Source organism: Calliphora vicina, chromosome 3 (assembly GCF_958450345.1).
Source record: "Calliphora vicina chromosome 3, idCalVici1.1, whole genome shotgun sequence".
Taxonomy (NCBI): Eukaryota; Metazoa; Arthropoda; class Insecta; order Diptera; family Calliphoridae; genus Calliphora; species Calliphora vicina.
The window spans coordinates 122,776,338-122,791,664 of NC_088782.1; the positions used below are offsets into that span (position 1 = coordinate 122,776,338).

The 15,327-nt window shown below is 27.6% G+C and overlaps 1 protein-coding gene and 1 long non-coding RNA gene across 3 annotated transcripts in view; both read left to right on the forward strand.

Moving 5' to 3' along the window:
• LOC135954893 (uncharacterized) overlaps positions 1–5,036 on the forward strand; it is a 36,314-nt gene extending 31,278 nt beyond the window's left edge. Inside the window, exon 2 of the long non-coding RNA XR_010576272.1 lies at positions 4,193–5,036. This is a non-coding gene — a long non-coding RNA (uncharacterized LOC135954893). The remainder of the gene's footprint in view (positions 1–4,192) is intronic.
• Positions 1–15,327, forward strand: part of IRSp53 (Insulin receptor substrate 53 kDa) — a 67,798-nt gene that overhangs the window by 31,636 nt on the left and 20,835 nt on the right. For both annotated transcript variants that reach the window (XM_065503406.1, XM_065503407.1), the window contains exon 2: positions 5,502–5,667. In XM_065503406.1, the coding sequence (XP_065359478.1) occupies positions 5,623–5,667 (45 nt within the window). In that variant the 5' untranslated portion in view covers positions 5,502–5,622. The remainder of the gene's footprint in view (positions 1–5,501; positions 5,668–15,327) is intronic.

Below are 15,327 nucleotides of genomic sequence, written 5' to 3' on the forward strand. Positions count from 1 at the left end.
TTCTTCTTATTTTGTTAATTTATTCTCATTTAAACGTACCGGCTCTAGTAGATATATTCAAATGAATGCTCTTATTTTATTTTTATAACAAATAATAAAAATAAACTGGTTTAAATTACTCCATCTTTTGTTTGAATATTCCATTCAGTTGTTTTAATTTATCTCAGATAATCAATCAATCTAAGGCAAACCAAAAAAAAAAAACAATAACATATTTCGGTAACTTTTAACATTCAGTTGGACACGTTTTATTTGAACATTGCTTGGACCAAAATAAAATAAAATCAACTAATTTTCATTGAAGGTTTCTTTAGGTTTTTTGCAATATTTTTTTTTCAAACTTTGTTTTCAAAATTTGCCAATTATATATTTATTAGTTTTTTTCGCTAAATACCTGTTCATAAATCAAAGTGAGCTAAAAAAATATAAAACAAAGATCAATGAAAATTATAATAATAGAGGGTTTGAAAAAGCACACACATTTTTAAAGCTACAGACATTGCCAATTACCAATATTTAATGGTAAAAACCGAATAACAGAAATGTTGAAAAAACAAATTTGAAATAATTATGTGGATAAACAAATTATAAACCAAACAAATATTAATGTATATGTTGCGTTACTTTAGTTAATTTAAGAGGATTTTTTTTATGCAAACTATCTGTAATTGTTGGCCAAGAAAAAACCAAAAAAAAAACTAAAAGTGAAAATTGTTAATTAATTTATTGCTGTAATATTAACATTAATAAAACTAAAAGAAAAATGTATAAAATTTTTTTGTTAAAAGTGAAAATTTAACTACAATTAACAAACATTTGTGACACCATTAACTTTTGTGGTTAGTTAATTAAAATGTTGATGATTTTTTTGGTTAAATTGTTGTCTAAAGCATGTTAATTTAATTAAAAGAAAGTTTAATTACAAAAAACGATGTTATAATAATGATAAACATACAAAACCAAACAAATCCCCAGAAAACTCAAGTTTTTAAGAGTAAACCATGATGAGACTTGTTATGTGTCATTAATGTTTTCACATGGTTGTCACTTTTTATAGTTTAATTGCTTTGAAACCTATAAATGTTTAAGCAAAAATGGAACATTTTGTTAATTGTTAGATGTAATCTAAACAAGTATTCTTAAAAAGATATACTTTCCATTAAAATGTTAGCACGTGTTTAGGTTAGCATTTAATTTCAAAATTCTAAGAATTCAACTAAAAATCTTCATTTCCATAAATCTTTTATTAAAAATTTATATAAACTAAAGTCTTCTGTTTTGTTTTCATTTCTTAACATAATAAATATTTATTTTGTTTTGCTTTGTAAAATCCAATTATATTTTTAAGTACAATGTCCTCATTTTTTGTTTCTTCACAGAATATTTTCAAATAAACCAAATGTGTTTAAATAATATTGTTAATATTTTTGTTTTCTTTTCGCTTGATTCCGCCATAACAATCAAATCGTTTTATTTACAGAAATACCACAACAAAAAACTCATATAAATTCTGTTTTTTTCATGAATTTTATATTTATTTTTAAAGTTAGTGGTTAAGAAATTAAAACAAACAAGTTCATTCACATTGTTTGTATATTTTTGGCTACGCATAATAAAAATATAAAATCACAAGTTTGAATATAATTGTGCAAATTATAAGCCTTATAATTAAGGTTTTTAAAGAAATCTCGGTATAATTTAGCTTTAAATAAGGCAAGATTGTGAAAAAATCACTAACAATAAAAAAATTTAATTGCTTAGGGCAATATTTAACTTTGAAATCTAAAAAGTTTCAACAAAATTTGATTAAAGAACTAAGAAACCAATAAAGTAAAACCAACTTTTTTGTTTTTAACCAAAAACCAAACATTAATTTGTTTAAATCATAATTTCTAAACATTACTGTTTAAAAATCTTCCTATATTTGCTAGTTTTGAAGAAAATGCAAAATATTGAAGTTTAAATAAATAGCTATTTAAGTGATCCCAGCCTTGATTTAACAAAATGTGTAAAAAATAAAGTAAAACTGTTTTAATCATCAAAATTATAACAAATCCAACTTAATTTGTAATAAATATAAAGAAATTTATAAAGAAACATACAGTTTTATTAAATTAAACAAACATTTTCCTAATTTAATACAAATTTAACAAAACATTAATTAGTTGCTCCCACGCCTGCCTAAATAAAACGTCAACATAAAGGCGAAATGTAAACAAAACAAAGAACAGCAGCCGTCATATTTGTTTTAAAGCAATTACAACAAATCATTAAAAGGAGTCGCTATATTTGTTGGAACAATAAAAACAACAACAAAATAGAGCGAAAAGGACAGAAATTAATGTTATCAGTAAATTATTCTATTTTTTATTAAGTTTCACGGTAATAGGCTACAAATTTTTATATTTTTATCCTATTTTGGTAATTAAAATAATAAAATCATTATAGTAATCGATGTGTGACTTAAAAATGCGGGAGTTTTTCAAATTTGTAGCTTTTATTTTGTAACATTTGTGCAATCTAAATTTATTTAAAGTATTGGCCATTGTTAGCTATGACCTTTTTCCCATCTTTCTGGCAACATATGGATTCCAAGCCAAAAGAACCGCTCAGTGTTTGAGACCAAGAACGAATCAAGTCAATGTTCCCAGAGAGACTGTTCGGTATCGATCGAAACAAATAGTGGTCGGACGGGGCAAATACTGGACATTAAAATGGCAAAACTTGCCAACCACTTCATTCTAAATACTTTTTAACAGATATTGCAACATGTGGCCTACCGTTGTCATGAAGGAATATTACGGTTTCATGTCTGGCCGTATATTCTGGGCATTTTTCGGCCGCTTCAAACGAATCAGTTACGTTCGGTACAGGTTCAATAACTAAATGAGAATAAATGACAGATATGTACCTTTCAAGTTAAATAGTTAAACATCCATTACCGAAGATATTTTCGAAAAACCAAATAAAATCAGGGTAAAAAACGAAAACCTCAAAATTGAAACTCAAATATTATTTAAACTGTAAGAGATAATTTAGGGCATAGGGTAACATAGAGACGAGACGTAATTGTCAAAAACCTAAGTCTGTCGCAACAACAAAATACATGCTAGTCAATGTATTTTGTTGTTGTATCAAACATATTTTTTGTTGTATTTTTGTTTGACAAATCGTAGTGTCTCGTCTCTCGAGGTGGTCAACTTTGACACCCTGTATCTCACCTTAGTTTCTTACAGGGTGGTCGCAAATTTAAGTCTCTTAAAGCTTATGTCCTCCTCCACGAAGTATCTAGTCAATGTAGCGTCGAATTTAATCTATCAGGGCTTTATTTCAAAATGGGACCAAATGGTAATGATGGTTTTGTTGAAAACTTTTAGTTTTGGTTTAAAGTTCCCAAGTTTGAACTAAATAAATATCAAAGGATGACAGCTCAATTCTTGACATTTCATTATGTGAAAGCCAACTTACTTCATAACCTCGACTATGAACATCTCTTTAGTTTAAAGGCTTTTCCAGTGAAGAAACTCTTGAAATAAAACTATATAAGTAAATATGTACCTAGATAAATGTAGCGATAGTCAATACATTAAGCCTCAAGCGCATAATATGACTCTCCAAGTTCTGAAATTTTAAAGAATACGCCGATTTTGAACAAAAAATTGTACTTTTATAAAAATACAAAGAATTTTTAAAATAAGCTATTTAAAAGATGTCTGCTTAACTTTAATGTCAACATTAAAACCCATGTCTTCACAAGACATCAATATTTGTACTCAGGAAACAATATTTTGTCCACACATAAATTTGTCTAGTGTGGACAGGACCAAAACACAAACTCGACAATATCACGAGTGGGCAAGATATTGTTCGCTGAGTAAACAAATTGATTGGTGCTCAAGGGGTGAAGAAATGTAAGCAATATAAAAAAAGGATTAGAGCTTTCAAAATAAGAGAGAGAGAAAGCAATTAAATTTCATCAAAACAGTTATAAATTGAGAACAAATTTAGTTTTAAGTTCATTTTGCAATATTTATTAGTTAAACATTTATTTAACTTTAAATTTTTAATAGATTTTGTGACTTAATTTAAATTTTAGTGTTTAATTTTAACATAATTAACCCTTAATTTATATAAATTATTAATCATAACAATATTTTTCATATCCCCCCTTTTTCTTTTCTTTTAATTACAGCAATTAACCACAGTTTTAATGTCTGGTGAACATCAAACAAACGCAACTATTTAACAATTTATTTGGCTGAAAAAACCTCAATAAACCATATAAAACAAGTGGCAAAAGAGGCTGTTACTTGAAAAAGAAAATACAACCATAAAAAATTACAAAAAAAAACAAAACGTGACAAATAACAATATAACGATAATAACAACATTCCAGGAAGATATTTAATTAAATAACAAAAAAATTTTGATTTAAAAAACAGCAGTATTGTCATGTTAATTAGATATATATAAAAAAAGAAGATATAACAACAAACAACAATAAAAACTATTCGCTTTTAATTAATTAAAAACAATAAATCATTAAGTCATTGATTTCATTAACAAAATCAATAGCACTTGTCAATTGATGAAGAGTTTCAAGACAAAGAAATTATAACAACAAAATAGCTAAGAAAATGTGAATGAAACAGTTAGTTTGCAAAGAAAAGAGCGATAGAGAGAGAGAGCGAGAGTGTGAGGAGGAAAAGAAAGCTAGAAAAACTGGTTGTTTACATTTTTCACAGTCTCTCAAATAAACAAACACACATGCATAACAAAAAGAGATTCTTTCTTTCTTCTTGTTATTGTTGATGTTGTTTTTGCTGTTAACTTGAGCGCAGAGTAAAAGTATTTGGTATGTGCGTTTAAATGTTTGTATGTTGATTGTTGTTTAAACATCCAGTAACCTTTTGCCGGCCATTAAGCCTGTTAAATACTGCATTTACATTTTCATTTCATTTAAAAATACAGGAAGCTTTTTTCAACAACAATTTTTACTTTTATTTGTAACAAGAAACAAAGAAAAAAACAAACAACGACAAGTTAAACGGGTCTGCAGCCATTCATGTTGTTATGGTTATTGTTGTCATCAGTTGTGTTGTTGTAAGAGAGCGAGTGTTTGTTTTTTATTGTTGTTGTTGTTATTGTATTGTGCACATGTTGTTGGAAAACGAAAGACTTAAGACATAAACATTGTTCCACTGTTCATTCATTGTAGTCAATGTACCGCGCTATGAAAGACTTTTTGTTTCATATTTTTTTTATTTGCCCCTCGGTTCATTTTTCAAAAAAATAACATTATTTTTTTTTACTTCTTTATTGTTGTGTGTTGCTTTTAGAAAGTGAAATTATTTCAATAAGCGGCGTGTGTGTTTGTGTGTGTAACTTTAAGTGTCGCTGAAAGTGAATTTGTTTTTTCAAAGCATCATTTATTAAAATTTTTTAAAAAAAAATTCATAATTATTATAATTTTCATTTGAAATTTTTGTTATTACCACCAGACCACATTATTGTTTTTGTAAAAAAAAACTCATTAAACTAAAAAATTTAATCAATTAATATCAAATTCAACAACATTAAGTTCAACATTAACTGCTAGTTTTTGTTTTTTTGGAAACCACCATGGAGTCGGAGGAAATAACAAAATTAGTTGATGGTGTTTATAAGGTAAGTTTAAGCTTTAAATATTGAATTCATAAAATTAAGTAATATTAGCTGGAGGATTTGTACAAAAATATTTGAAATATTTTTTTTAATACAAGAAATTTAAATATCTCAAAGTTAAATAATATTAGCTGGGGGATATTTTACTAAATTATTGAATTTAAATGCTAAAGCAAAAGAGCAAATACATTATAAATCAACTAAATCTGACACAGACAATTTTCTATAAGAAAACTGTCTGACACACAGACAATTTTCTATAAGAAAACTGTCTGACACACAGACAATTTTCTATAAGAAAACTGTCTGACACACAGACAATTTTCTATAAGAAAACTGTCTGACACACAGACAATTTTCTATAAGAAAACTGTCTGACACACAGACAATTTTCTATAAGAAAACTGTCTGACACACAGACAATTTTCTATAAGAAAACTGTCTGACACACAGACAATTTTCTATAAGAAAACTGTCTGACACACAGACAATTTTCTATAAGAAAACTGTCTGACACACAGACAATTTTCTATAAGAAAACTGTCTGACACAGACAATTTTCTATAAGAAAACTGTCTGACACACAGACAATTTTCTATAAGAAAACTGTCTGACACACAGACAATTTTCTATAAGAAAACTGTCTGACACACAGACAATTTTCTATAAGAAAACTGTCTGACACAGACAATTTTCTATAAGAAAACTGTCTGACACAGACAATTTTCTATAAGAAAACTGTCTGACACAGACAATTTTCTATAAGAAAACTGTCTGACACAGACAATTTTCTATAAGAAAACTGTCTGACACAGACAATTTTCAATAAGAAAACTGTCTGACACAGACAATTTTCAATAAGAAAACTGTCTGACACAGACAATTTTCTATAAGAAAACTGTCTGACACAGACAATTTTCTATAAGAAAACTGTCTGACACAGACAATTTTCTATAAGAAAACTGTCTGACACAGACAATTTTCTATAAGAAAACTGTCTGACACAGACAATTTTCTATAAGAAAACTGTCTGACACAGACAATTTTCTATAAGAAAACTGTCTGACACAGACAATTTTCTATAAGATAACTGTCTGACACACAGACAATTTTCTATAAGAAAACTGTCTGACACAGACAATTTTCTATAAGCAAACTGTCTGACACACAGACAATTTTCTATAAGAAAACTGTCTGACACACAGACAATTTTCTATAAGAAAACTGTCTGACACACAGACAATTTTCTATAATAAAACTGTCTGACACACAGACAATTTTCTATAAGAAAACTGTCTGACACACACAATTTTCTATAAGAAAACTTTCTGACACAGACAATTTTCTATAAGAAAACTGTCTGACACAGACAATTTTCTATAAGAAAACTGTCTGACACAGACAATTTTCTATAAGATAACTGTCTGACACAGACAATTTTCTATAAGAAAACTGTCTGACACAGACAATTTTCTATAAGCAAACTGTCTGACACACAGACAATTTTCTATAAGAAAACTGTCTGACACACAGACAATTTTCTATAAGAAAACTGTCTGACACACAGACAATTTTCTATAATAAAACTGTCTGACACACAGACAATTTTCTATAAGAAAACTGTCTGACACACACAATTTTCTATAAGAAAACTTTCTGACACAGACAATTTTCTATAAGAAAACTGTCTGACACAGAGAATTTTCTATAAGATAACTGTCTGACACAGACAATTTTCTATAAGAAAACTGGCTGACCACTTTAGAGAAAACATTTTCTTTTTAAATTCCTTTAAAGCAGTTTATTTAAAGTGTTCCATAGTTTAATATTTTATAATTTTTTCTTTATTTTTTTAACCAAAACTATTTCGTAATTTGAAAACATGTTTAACTAATTGTAACTTTATGGCCACCAAGGAAAAATATTTTTATTGGTGCCACATAAAATCACGTTTGAAAAATCAAATATTTGTTTTTTTCAATGAAAACAAACTATTGTATAATTGTACGTATACAATTAACACATTTTTTTAAAAAACGCCGGCAAAAAAAGTGAGTTTTTAATGATAAAAATTTAATTACTACAGATAAACATAAACAAAAATTATGTGTGATGAAAAGTTATACAAGAAATTACATTCGCCCATTTTAAGAAGAAATTACCAAGAAAATATGTAGAAAATTCATTTCCCGTTTTAAACAGCTTGACAAATTAAGCAAAACTTTATGATATTTCTTCAAAAGATTAACAAACCGAACAGCTTATTGCAACACCATTGGTGGCCAAACAAAATGTTACGAAAAAATCAATATTTTACTTATCATTTTGACCTTATAAAGGCAAAACAAATTGATAATCATCGTTAAAAATCAATGACTGTATAAATGAAAAACAACCTAAACTATTAAATAAACTACCTGTTTAACCATAACTATTAAACTACAGGTAGTAAAAGAAAAACCTGCAATAAAAAAAACTTTAATCCAAATGAACGAATTAAATGAAAAGTTACACCCCAGAAAACTAGACTTTCAAAACGATGCTGATGACAAGTTAACACATACAACAGAAACATTAACATTTACAACAACAAAAACCATAATATTGAAACACGAGATGTTGCAAGTTAAACAAAAAAAATATATCATCATAGTTAGTTGCAACAAAAAAAAACCAACCAAACAAACACACATGTCTTATGGAAAATATAAAGAAAAATTTAAAAAAACTCTATTATAAAGAAATAAATAAGAAAAAAAATAAATAATTGCAAAAGAAAATCATCATCATCTTCATGAGCTTCAACATTATTTTCCATTTGTTAACTTGCCACATTATGTAACGTTTGTCTCTAGAGCTGCATGCATCTGGCGGTACGTGTGTAAGAAAGAAAACTACCAGCTTATTTATTTGTTGCTGGTGTTGTTGGGGCATGATTTACAGAAAAAAAAATAAAACAATTTTGAAAAAAAAATCACTAAAATTTTAGGAAAAAAGTTCACACGAGTTTATTCACTTGACAAAAATAAGATTTTGCCAAATGCAGGAAGAACTTTTAAAAAAAACACTTTTCAACAAGAAAATTGTTTTCTATAAGAAAACCGTCTGACACAGACTATTTTCTATAAGAAAACCGTCTGACACAGACTATTTTCAATAAGAAAACAGTCTGACACAGACTATTTTCTATAAGAAAACAGTCTGACACAGACTATTTTCTATAAGAAAACAGTCTGACACAGACTATTTTCAATAAGAAAACAGTCTGACACAGACTATTTTCTATAAGAAAACAGTCTGACACAGACTATTTTCTATAAGAAAACAGTCTGACACAGACTATTTTCTATAAGAAAACAGTCTGACACAGACTATTTTCTATAAGAAAACAGTCTGACACAGACTATTTTCTATAAGAAAACAGTCTGACACAGACTATTTTCTATAAGAAAACAGTCTGACACAGACTATTTTCTATAAGAAAACCGACTGACACAGACTATTTTCTATAAGAAAACAGTCTGACACAGACTATTTTCTATACGAAAACAGTCTGACACAGACTATTTTCTATACGAAAACAGTCTGACACAGACTATTTTCTATAAGAAAACCGTCTGATACAGACTATTTTCTATAAGAAAACAGTCTGACACAGACTATTTTCTATAAGAAAACAGTCTGACACAGACTATTTTCTATAAGAAAACAGTCTGACACAGACTATTTTCTATAAGAAAACAGTCTGACACAGACTATTTTCTATAAGAAAACAGTCTGACACAGACTATTTTCTATAAGAAAACAGTCTGACACAGACTATTTTCTATAAGAAAACAGTCTGACACAGACTATTTTCTATAAGAAAACAGTCTGACACAGACTATTTTCTATAAGAAAACAGTCTGACACAGACTATTTTCTATAAGAAAACCGTCTGACACAGACTATTTTCTATAAGAAAACCGTCTGACACAGACTATTTTCTATAAGAAAACCGACTGACACAGACTATTTTCTATAAGAAAACCGAATGACACAGACTATTTTCTATAAGAAAACCGACTGACACAGACTATTTTCTATAAGAAAACCGTCTGACCCAGACTATTTTCTATAAGAAAACAGTCTGACACAGACTATTTTCTATAAGAAAACCGTCTGACACAGACTATTTTCTATAAGAAAACCGTCTGACACAGACTATTTTCTATATGAAAACAGTCTGACACAGACTATTTTCTATAAGAAAACAGTCTGACACAGACTATTTTCTATAAGAAAACAGTCTGACACAGACTATTTTCTATAAGAAAACAGTCTGACACAGACTATTTTCTATAAGAAAACAGTCTGACACAGACTATTTTCTATAAGAAAACAGTCTGACACAGACTATTTTCTATAAGAAAACAGTCTGACACAGACTATTTTCTATAAGAAAACAGTCTGACACAGACTATTTTCTATAAGAAAACAGTCTGACACAGACTATTTTCTATAAGAAAACAGTCTGACACAGACTATTTTCTATAAGAAAACAGTCTGACACAGACTATTTTCTATAAGAAAACAGTCTGACACAGACTATTTTCTATAAGAAAACAGTCTGACACAGACTATTTTCTATAAGAAAACAGTCTGACACAGACTATTTTCTATAAGAAAACAGTCTGACACAGACTATTTTCTATAAGAAAACAGTCTGACACAGACTATTTTCTATAAGAAAACAGTCTGACACAGACTATTTTCTATAAGAAAACAGTCTGACACAGACTATTTTCTATAAGAAAACAGTCTGACACAGACTATTTTCTATAAGATAACAGTCTGACACAGACTATTTTCTATAAGAAAACAGTCTGACACAGACTATTTTCTATAAGAAAACAGTCTGACACAGACTATTTTCTATAAGAAAACAGTCTGACACAGACTATTTTCTATAAGAAAACAGTCTGACACAGACTATTTTCTATAAGAAAACAGTCTGACACAGACTATTTTCTATAAGAAAACCGTCTGACACAGACTATTTGCTATAAGAAAACAGTCTGACACAGACTATTTGCTATAAGAAAACCGTCTGATACAGACTATTTGCTATAAGAAAACCGTCTGATACAGACTATTTTCTATAAGAAAACCGTCTGATACAGACTATTTTCTATAAGAAAACCGTCTGATACAGACTATTTTCTATAAGAAAACCGTCTGATACAGACTATTTTCTATAAGAAAACCGTCTGATACAGACTATTTTCTATAAGAAAACCGTCTGATACAGACTATTTTCTATAAGAAAACCGTCTGATACAGACTATTTTCTATAAGAAAACCGTCTGATACAGACTATTTTCTATAAGAAAACCGTCTGATACAGACTATTTTCTATAAGAAAACCGTCTGATACAGACTATTTTCTATAAGAAAACAGTCTGACACAGACTATTTTCTATAAGAAAACAGTCTGACACAGACTATTTTCTATAAGAAAACAGCCTGACACAGACTATTTTCTATAAGAAAACAGTCTGACACAGACTATTTTCTATAAGTAAATAGTCTGTGTCCGTCTGACGCAGACTATTTTCTATAAGAAAACAGTCTGACACAGACTATTTTCTATAAGAAAACTGTCTGACACAGACTATAAGAAAACAGTCTGCCACAGACTATTTTCTATAAGAAAACCGTCTGACGCAGACTATTTTCTATAAGAAAACCGTCTGACACAGACTATTTGCTATAAGAAAACCGTCTGACACAGACTATTTTCTATAAGAAAACCGTCTGACACAGACTATTTTCTATAAGAAAACCGTCTGACACAGACTATTTTCTATAAGAAAACCGTCTGACACAGACTATTTTCTATAAGAAAACCGTCTGACACAGACTATTTTCTATAAGAAAACCGTCTGATACAGACTATTTTCTATAAGAAAACCGTCTGATACAGACTATTTTCTATAAGAAAACCGTCTGATACAGACTATTTTCTATAAGAAAACCGTCTGACACAGACTATTTTCTATAAGAAAACCGTCTGATACAGACTATTTTCTATAAGAAAACCGTCTGATACAGACTATTTTCTATAAGAAAACCGTCTGATACAGACTATTTTCTATAAGAAAACAGTCTGACACAGACTATTTTCTATAAGAAAACCGTCTGATACAGACTATTTTCTATAAGAAAACCGTCTGACACAGACTATTTTCTATAAGAAAACAGTCTGACACAGACTATTTTCTATAAGAAAACAGTCTGACACAGACTATTTTCTATAAGAAAACAGTCTGACACAGACTATTTTCTATAAGAAAACCGTCTGACACAGACTATTTGCTATAAGAAAACAGTCTGACACAGACTATTTGCTATAAGAAAACAGTCTGACACAGACTATTTTCTATAAGAAACCCGTCTGACACAAACTATTTTCTATAAGAAAACAGTCTGACACAGACTATTTTCTATAAGAAAACAGTCTGACACAGACTATTTTCTATAAGAAAACAGTCTGACACAGACTATTTTCTATAAGAAAACCGTCTGACACAGACTATTTTCTATAAGAAAACCGTCTGACACAGACTATTTTCTATAAGAAAACCGTCTGACACAGACTATTTTCTATAAGAAAACAGTCGGACACAGACTATTTTTTATAAGAAAACATAAATTTTTTTTCGAATAATTTTAAAATTTTACCGATTACTTGGTAAAATTTGACACTAAATTTAATTTAATCAGTTTAAAAATGTAAAATCTATGTAAAGCAGGAACAAAAAAACTAAATTTTTAAACGAATAAAATTTTACTCGAATAATTTGTAGCACACAGGTCTTTAAAAAAGACGAATTATGATTTTAGCAAATTAAAATGATCCGAATAACTAATAGCGAATAATCGTTAAAATTTGACAACCATTTTATATACTTAATACAGTATTAAAATGTAAAATCTATAAAAATTAGTCACAAAAACCGATTTTTTTTAACGAATAAAATTTTATTCGAATAATTTGTTACGAATAATCGGTAAATTATAGCTTTTATATCACAAAATTTCATTAAAAACTACAAATTAAAATAAATTTTATTTTAAATATAATTTTTTAGCGAATAAAAAATTATTCGTATAACAAAAAGCGAATAATCGTTAAAAGTTATACATCAAAAAACTTTAAAATAGCTTTGAAAACAGTATAAATTAAATATAAAAGTATGTATTGACATAACATTTATATAACGAATATAAAATTATTCGAATAATTTGAAACGAAATAAATTTAACATTAAATGTACTTAATTCAATTTTAAAATCTATAAAAAAATTTCTACAAAAATCAAATGTTTGTTAACGAATAAAATTTTATTCGAATAATTTGTAACGAATAATCGATAAAATTATTACATTTATATATCAACATTTTGTACAAATTTGTAAAATGAAACAAATTTTATTTTAAATAAAATCTTTGTAAGACAGTTGTCTTATAGAAAATGTCTTTTGCTTATAGAAAACAGTCTTTGAAAACTGTAAGTTATTTATTTATTTATTAGTGTAAATACAAGGAATTTGTTATGCAATTATTGTATTTATTTATTTTTTATTTTTTATTAATATTTAAGTCATTTGTTAACAACAGCATTTAACAATGATTCATTAAAGTCGGCATAAACAACAAAACAGCGAAAAAATATCAATTAAAATTTGAAAAAAAAAACACAAACAATTGTGCAAAAATTGTTAGAAAAATGTACAGATTTAAATGTTAATTAAGCAACAAATGTTGATTTCTTTCAAAAAAAAAAAACAACAAATTACCAAGAAAATGACATCATTTAAGTGAAACAATTTAACCCCTTAATAGCAGCAAGTAAAAAGAGGACTTGTAATAATAAACAGTTTATATGGTTGTTTAAAGGTTTGGCATTTTATTTTAGTTTTATACCAAGAAAACAAGAAAAGACATTTTTGTTTAATGAAAGAATAATGGTATAGAAATAACAATAAAACTCTATTGTATTGTAGTTTAAATATAAAGTAATGAAACCATAAAAATAGTATTTGAAATGAAACTCCATCCACTACCCTCCCTGTTTAGAAAACATTTTTTTAACAACATAAATTTAATTGTTTAAATTGTAATATGAGTACAATCTCTTAATACTTATTTAGCTAAATGTGTAGGTGTTTTTTTGTTCAAATTTTTTTTATAAATTTTTCAAATATTTTACAACTCAGTCATTGGTTTTCTTTTGAAAAAACGATGTATTTGTCAAATACCTACAATTTATTTGCTTTATTAGCATTTGAGTGTTAAATAATATTAAGGTTTTATTTTATTATATTTTAAATAAATATTTATTTAACTATACAACACACTTGTACTATTAAGAAACAAACAAAACGTTTGAAAGCTTGATAATTGTTATACGAATTTTGTTAAAAGGTTTGAAAAACTAAACTAAAATAACCAAAATTGTGGTGACAATCTCTGTAATAAATTCCATTTAAATGTATAACAAATTTAAAGAAATACTTTAAGTATTAAACGAAATCGCCTTCAATCAATTTATTGCTACCAATTAGCTTCTATATAAGTTCTAACATTAGACATTACTTTAATCACAAAGTCAATATCGGAAATTCTATACATTTGTTTACATTCATCAAGTTTTCAAAACATAAACTTGAAGTACGTTTGTTTTGTTAATGCTGAAAAGAATGAATAAATACTCGTTGTACATTAGTTTCCATATCAAGGCGTGGGAATCACTAGATTCAGCTCAAATTAGTTTGAGATTTAGTGATGATTTCAAGGTTATATTTACTTCATACACTTACGTTACATTTCAAATAGAATTTTAAAATTTTTATTATTTAGTTGCGTTTATAAACAATTTTATGTTAATCTGTTTGTTTGTGTGTTTTTATTATTTTTAAATGTAATTAAACAAATCGTGACTGTAATCGTGATGGTTTCATTAAAAAGTGTTAAAAAATATTAAACAGAACCTTTACATTTTGTAATGTTTTTTTTTTAAATTTTTTCCTCTAAACGGGGAAATGTTAGAAGGTTTTTGCATAACAAAATGATGTGATGATAATGATTGTGTTGAAAACTATTTTCATTAAATGATGTCAGGAAGATGATTCTGATAGAAATGTAAGAGGAATATAAATTATTTGAAATTTATTTTTTAAAAAAAAGTAGTAAAATTACAAGTAGGAAGAATAGTAAAGACCTCTAATGAAATTTAAACAGATCAACACTTTTTCATAAGAAAAGACTGTTTTCTATATGAAAACTGTCTTCCAATGTCTGCTTTCTATATGGAAACTGTCTTTCAAAGACTGTTTTCTATATGGAAACTGTCTTACAAAGACTGTTTTCTATAAGAAAACTGACTTACAAAGACAATTTTCTAAACGGAAACTGTCTTACAAAGACAATTTTCTATACGGCAACTGTCTTACAAAGACAATTTTCTATACGGCAACTGTCTTACAAAGACAATTTTCTATACGGAAACTGTCTTACAAAGACAATTTTCTATACGGAAACTGTCTTACAAAGACAATTTTCTATACGGAAACTGTCTTACAAAGACAATTTTCTATACGGAAACTGTCTTACAAAGA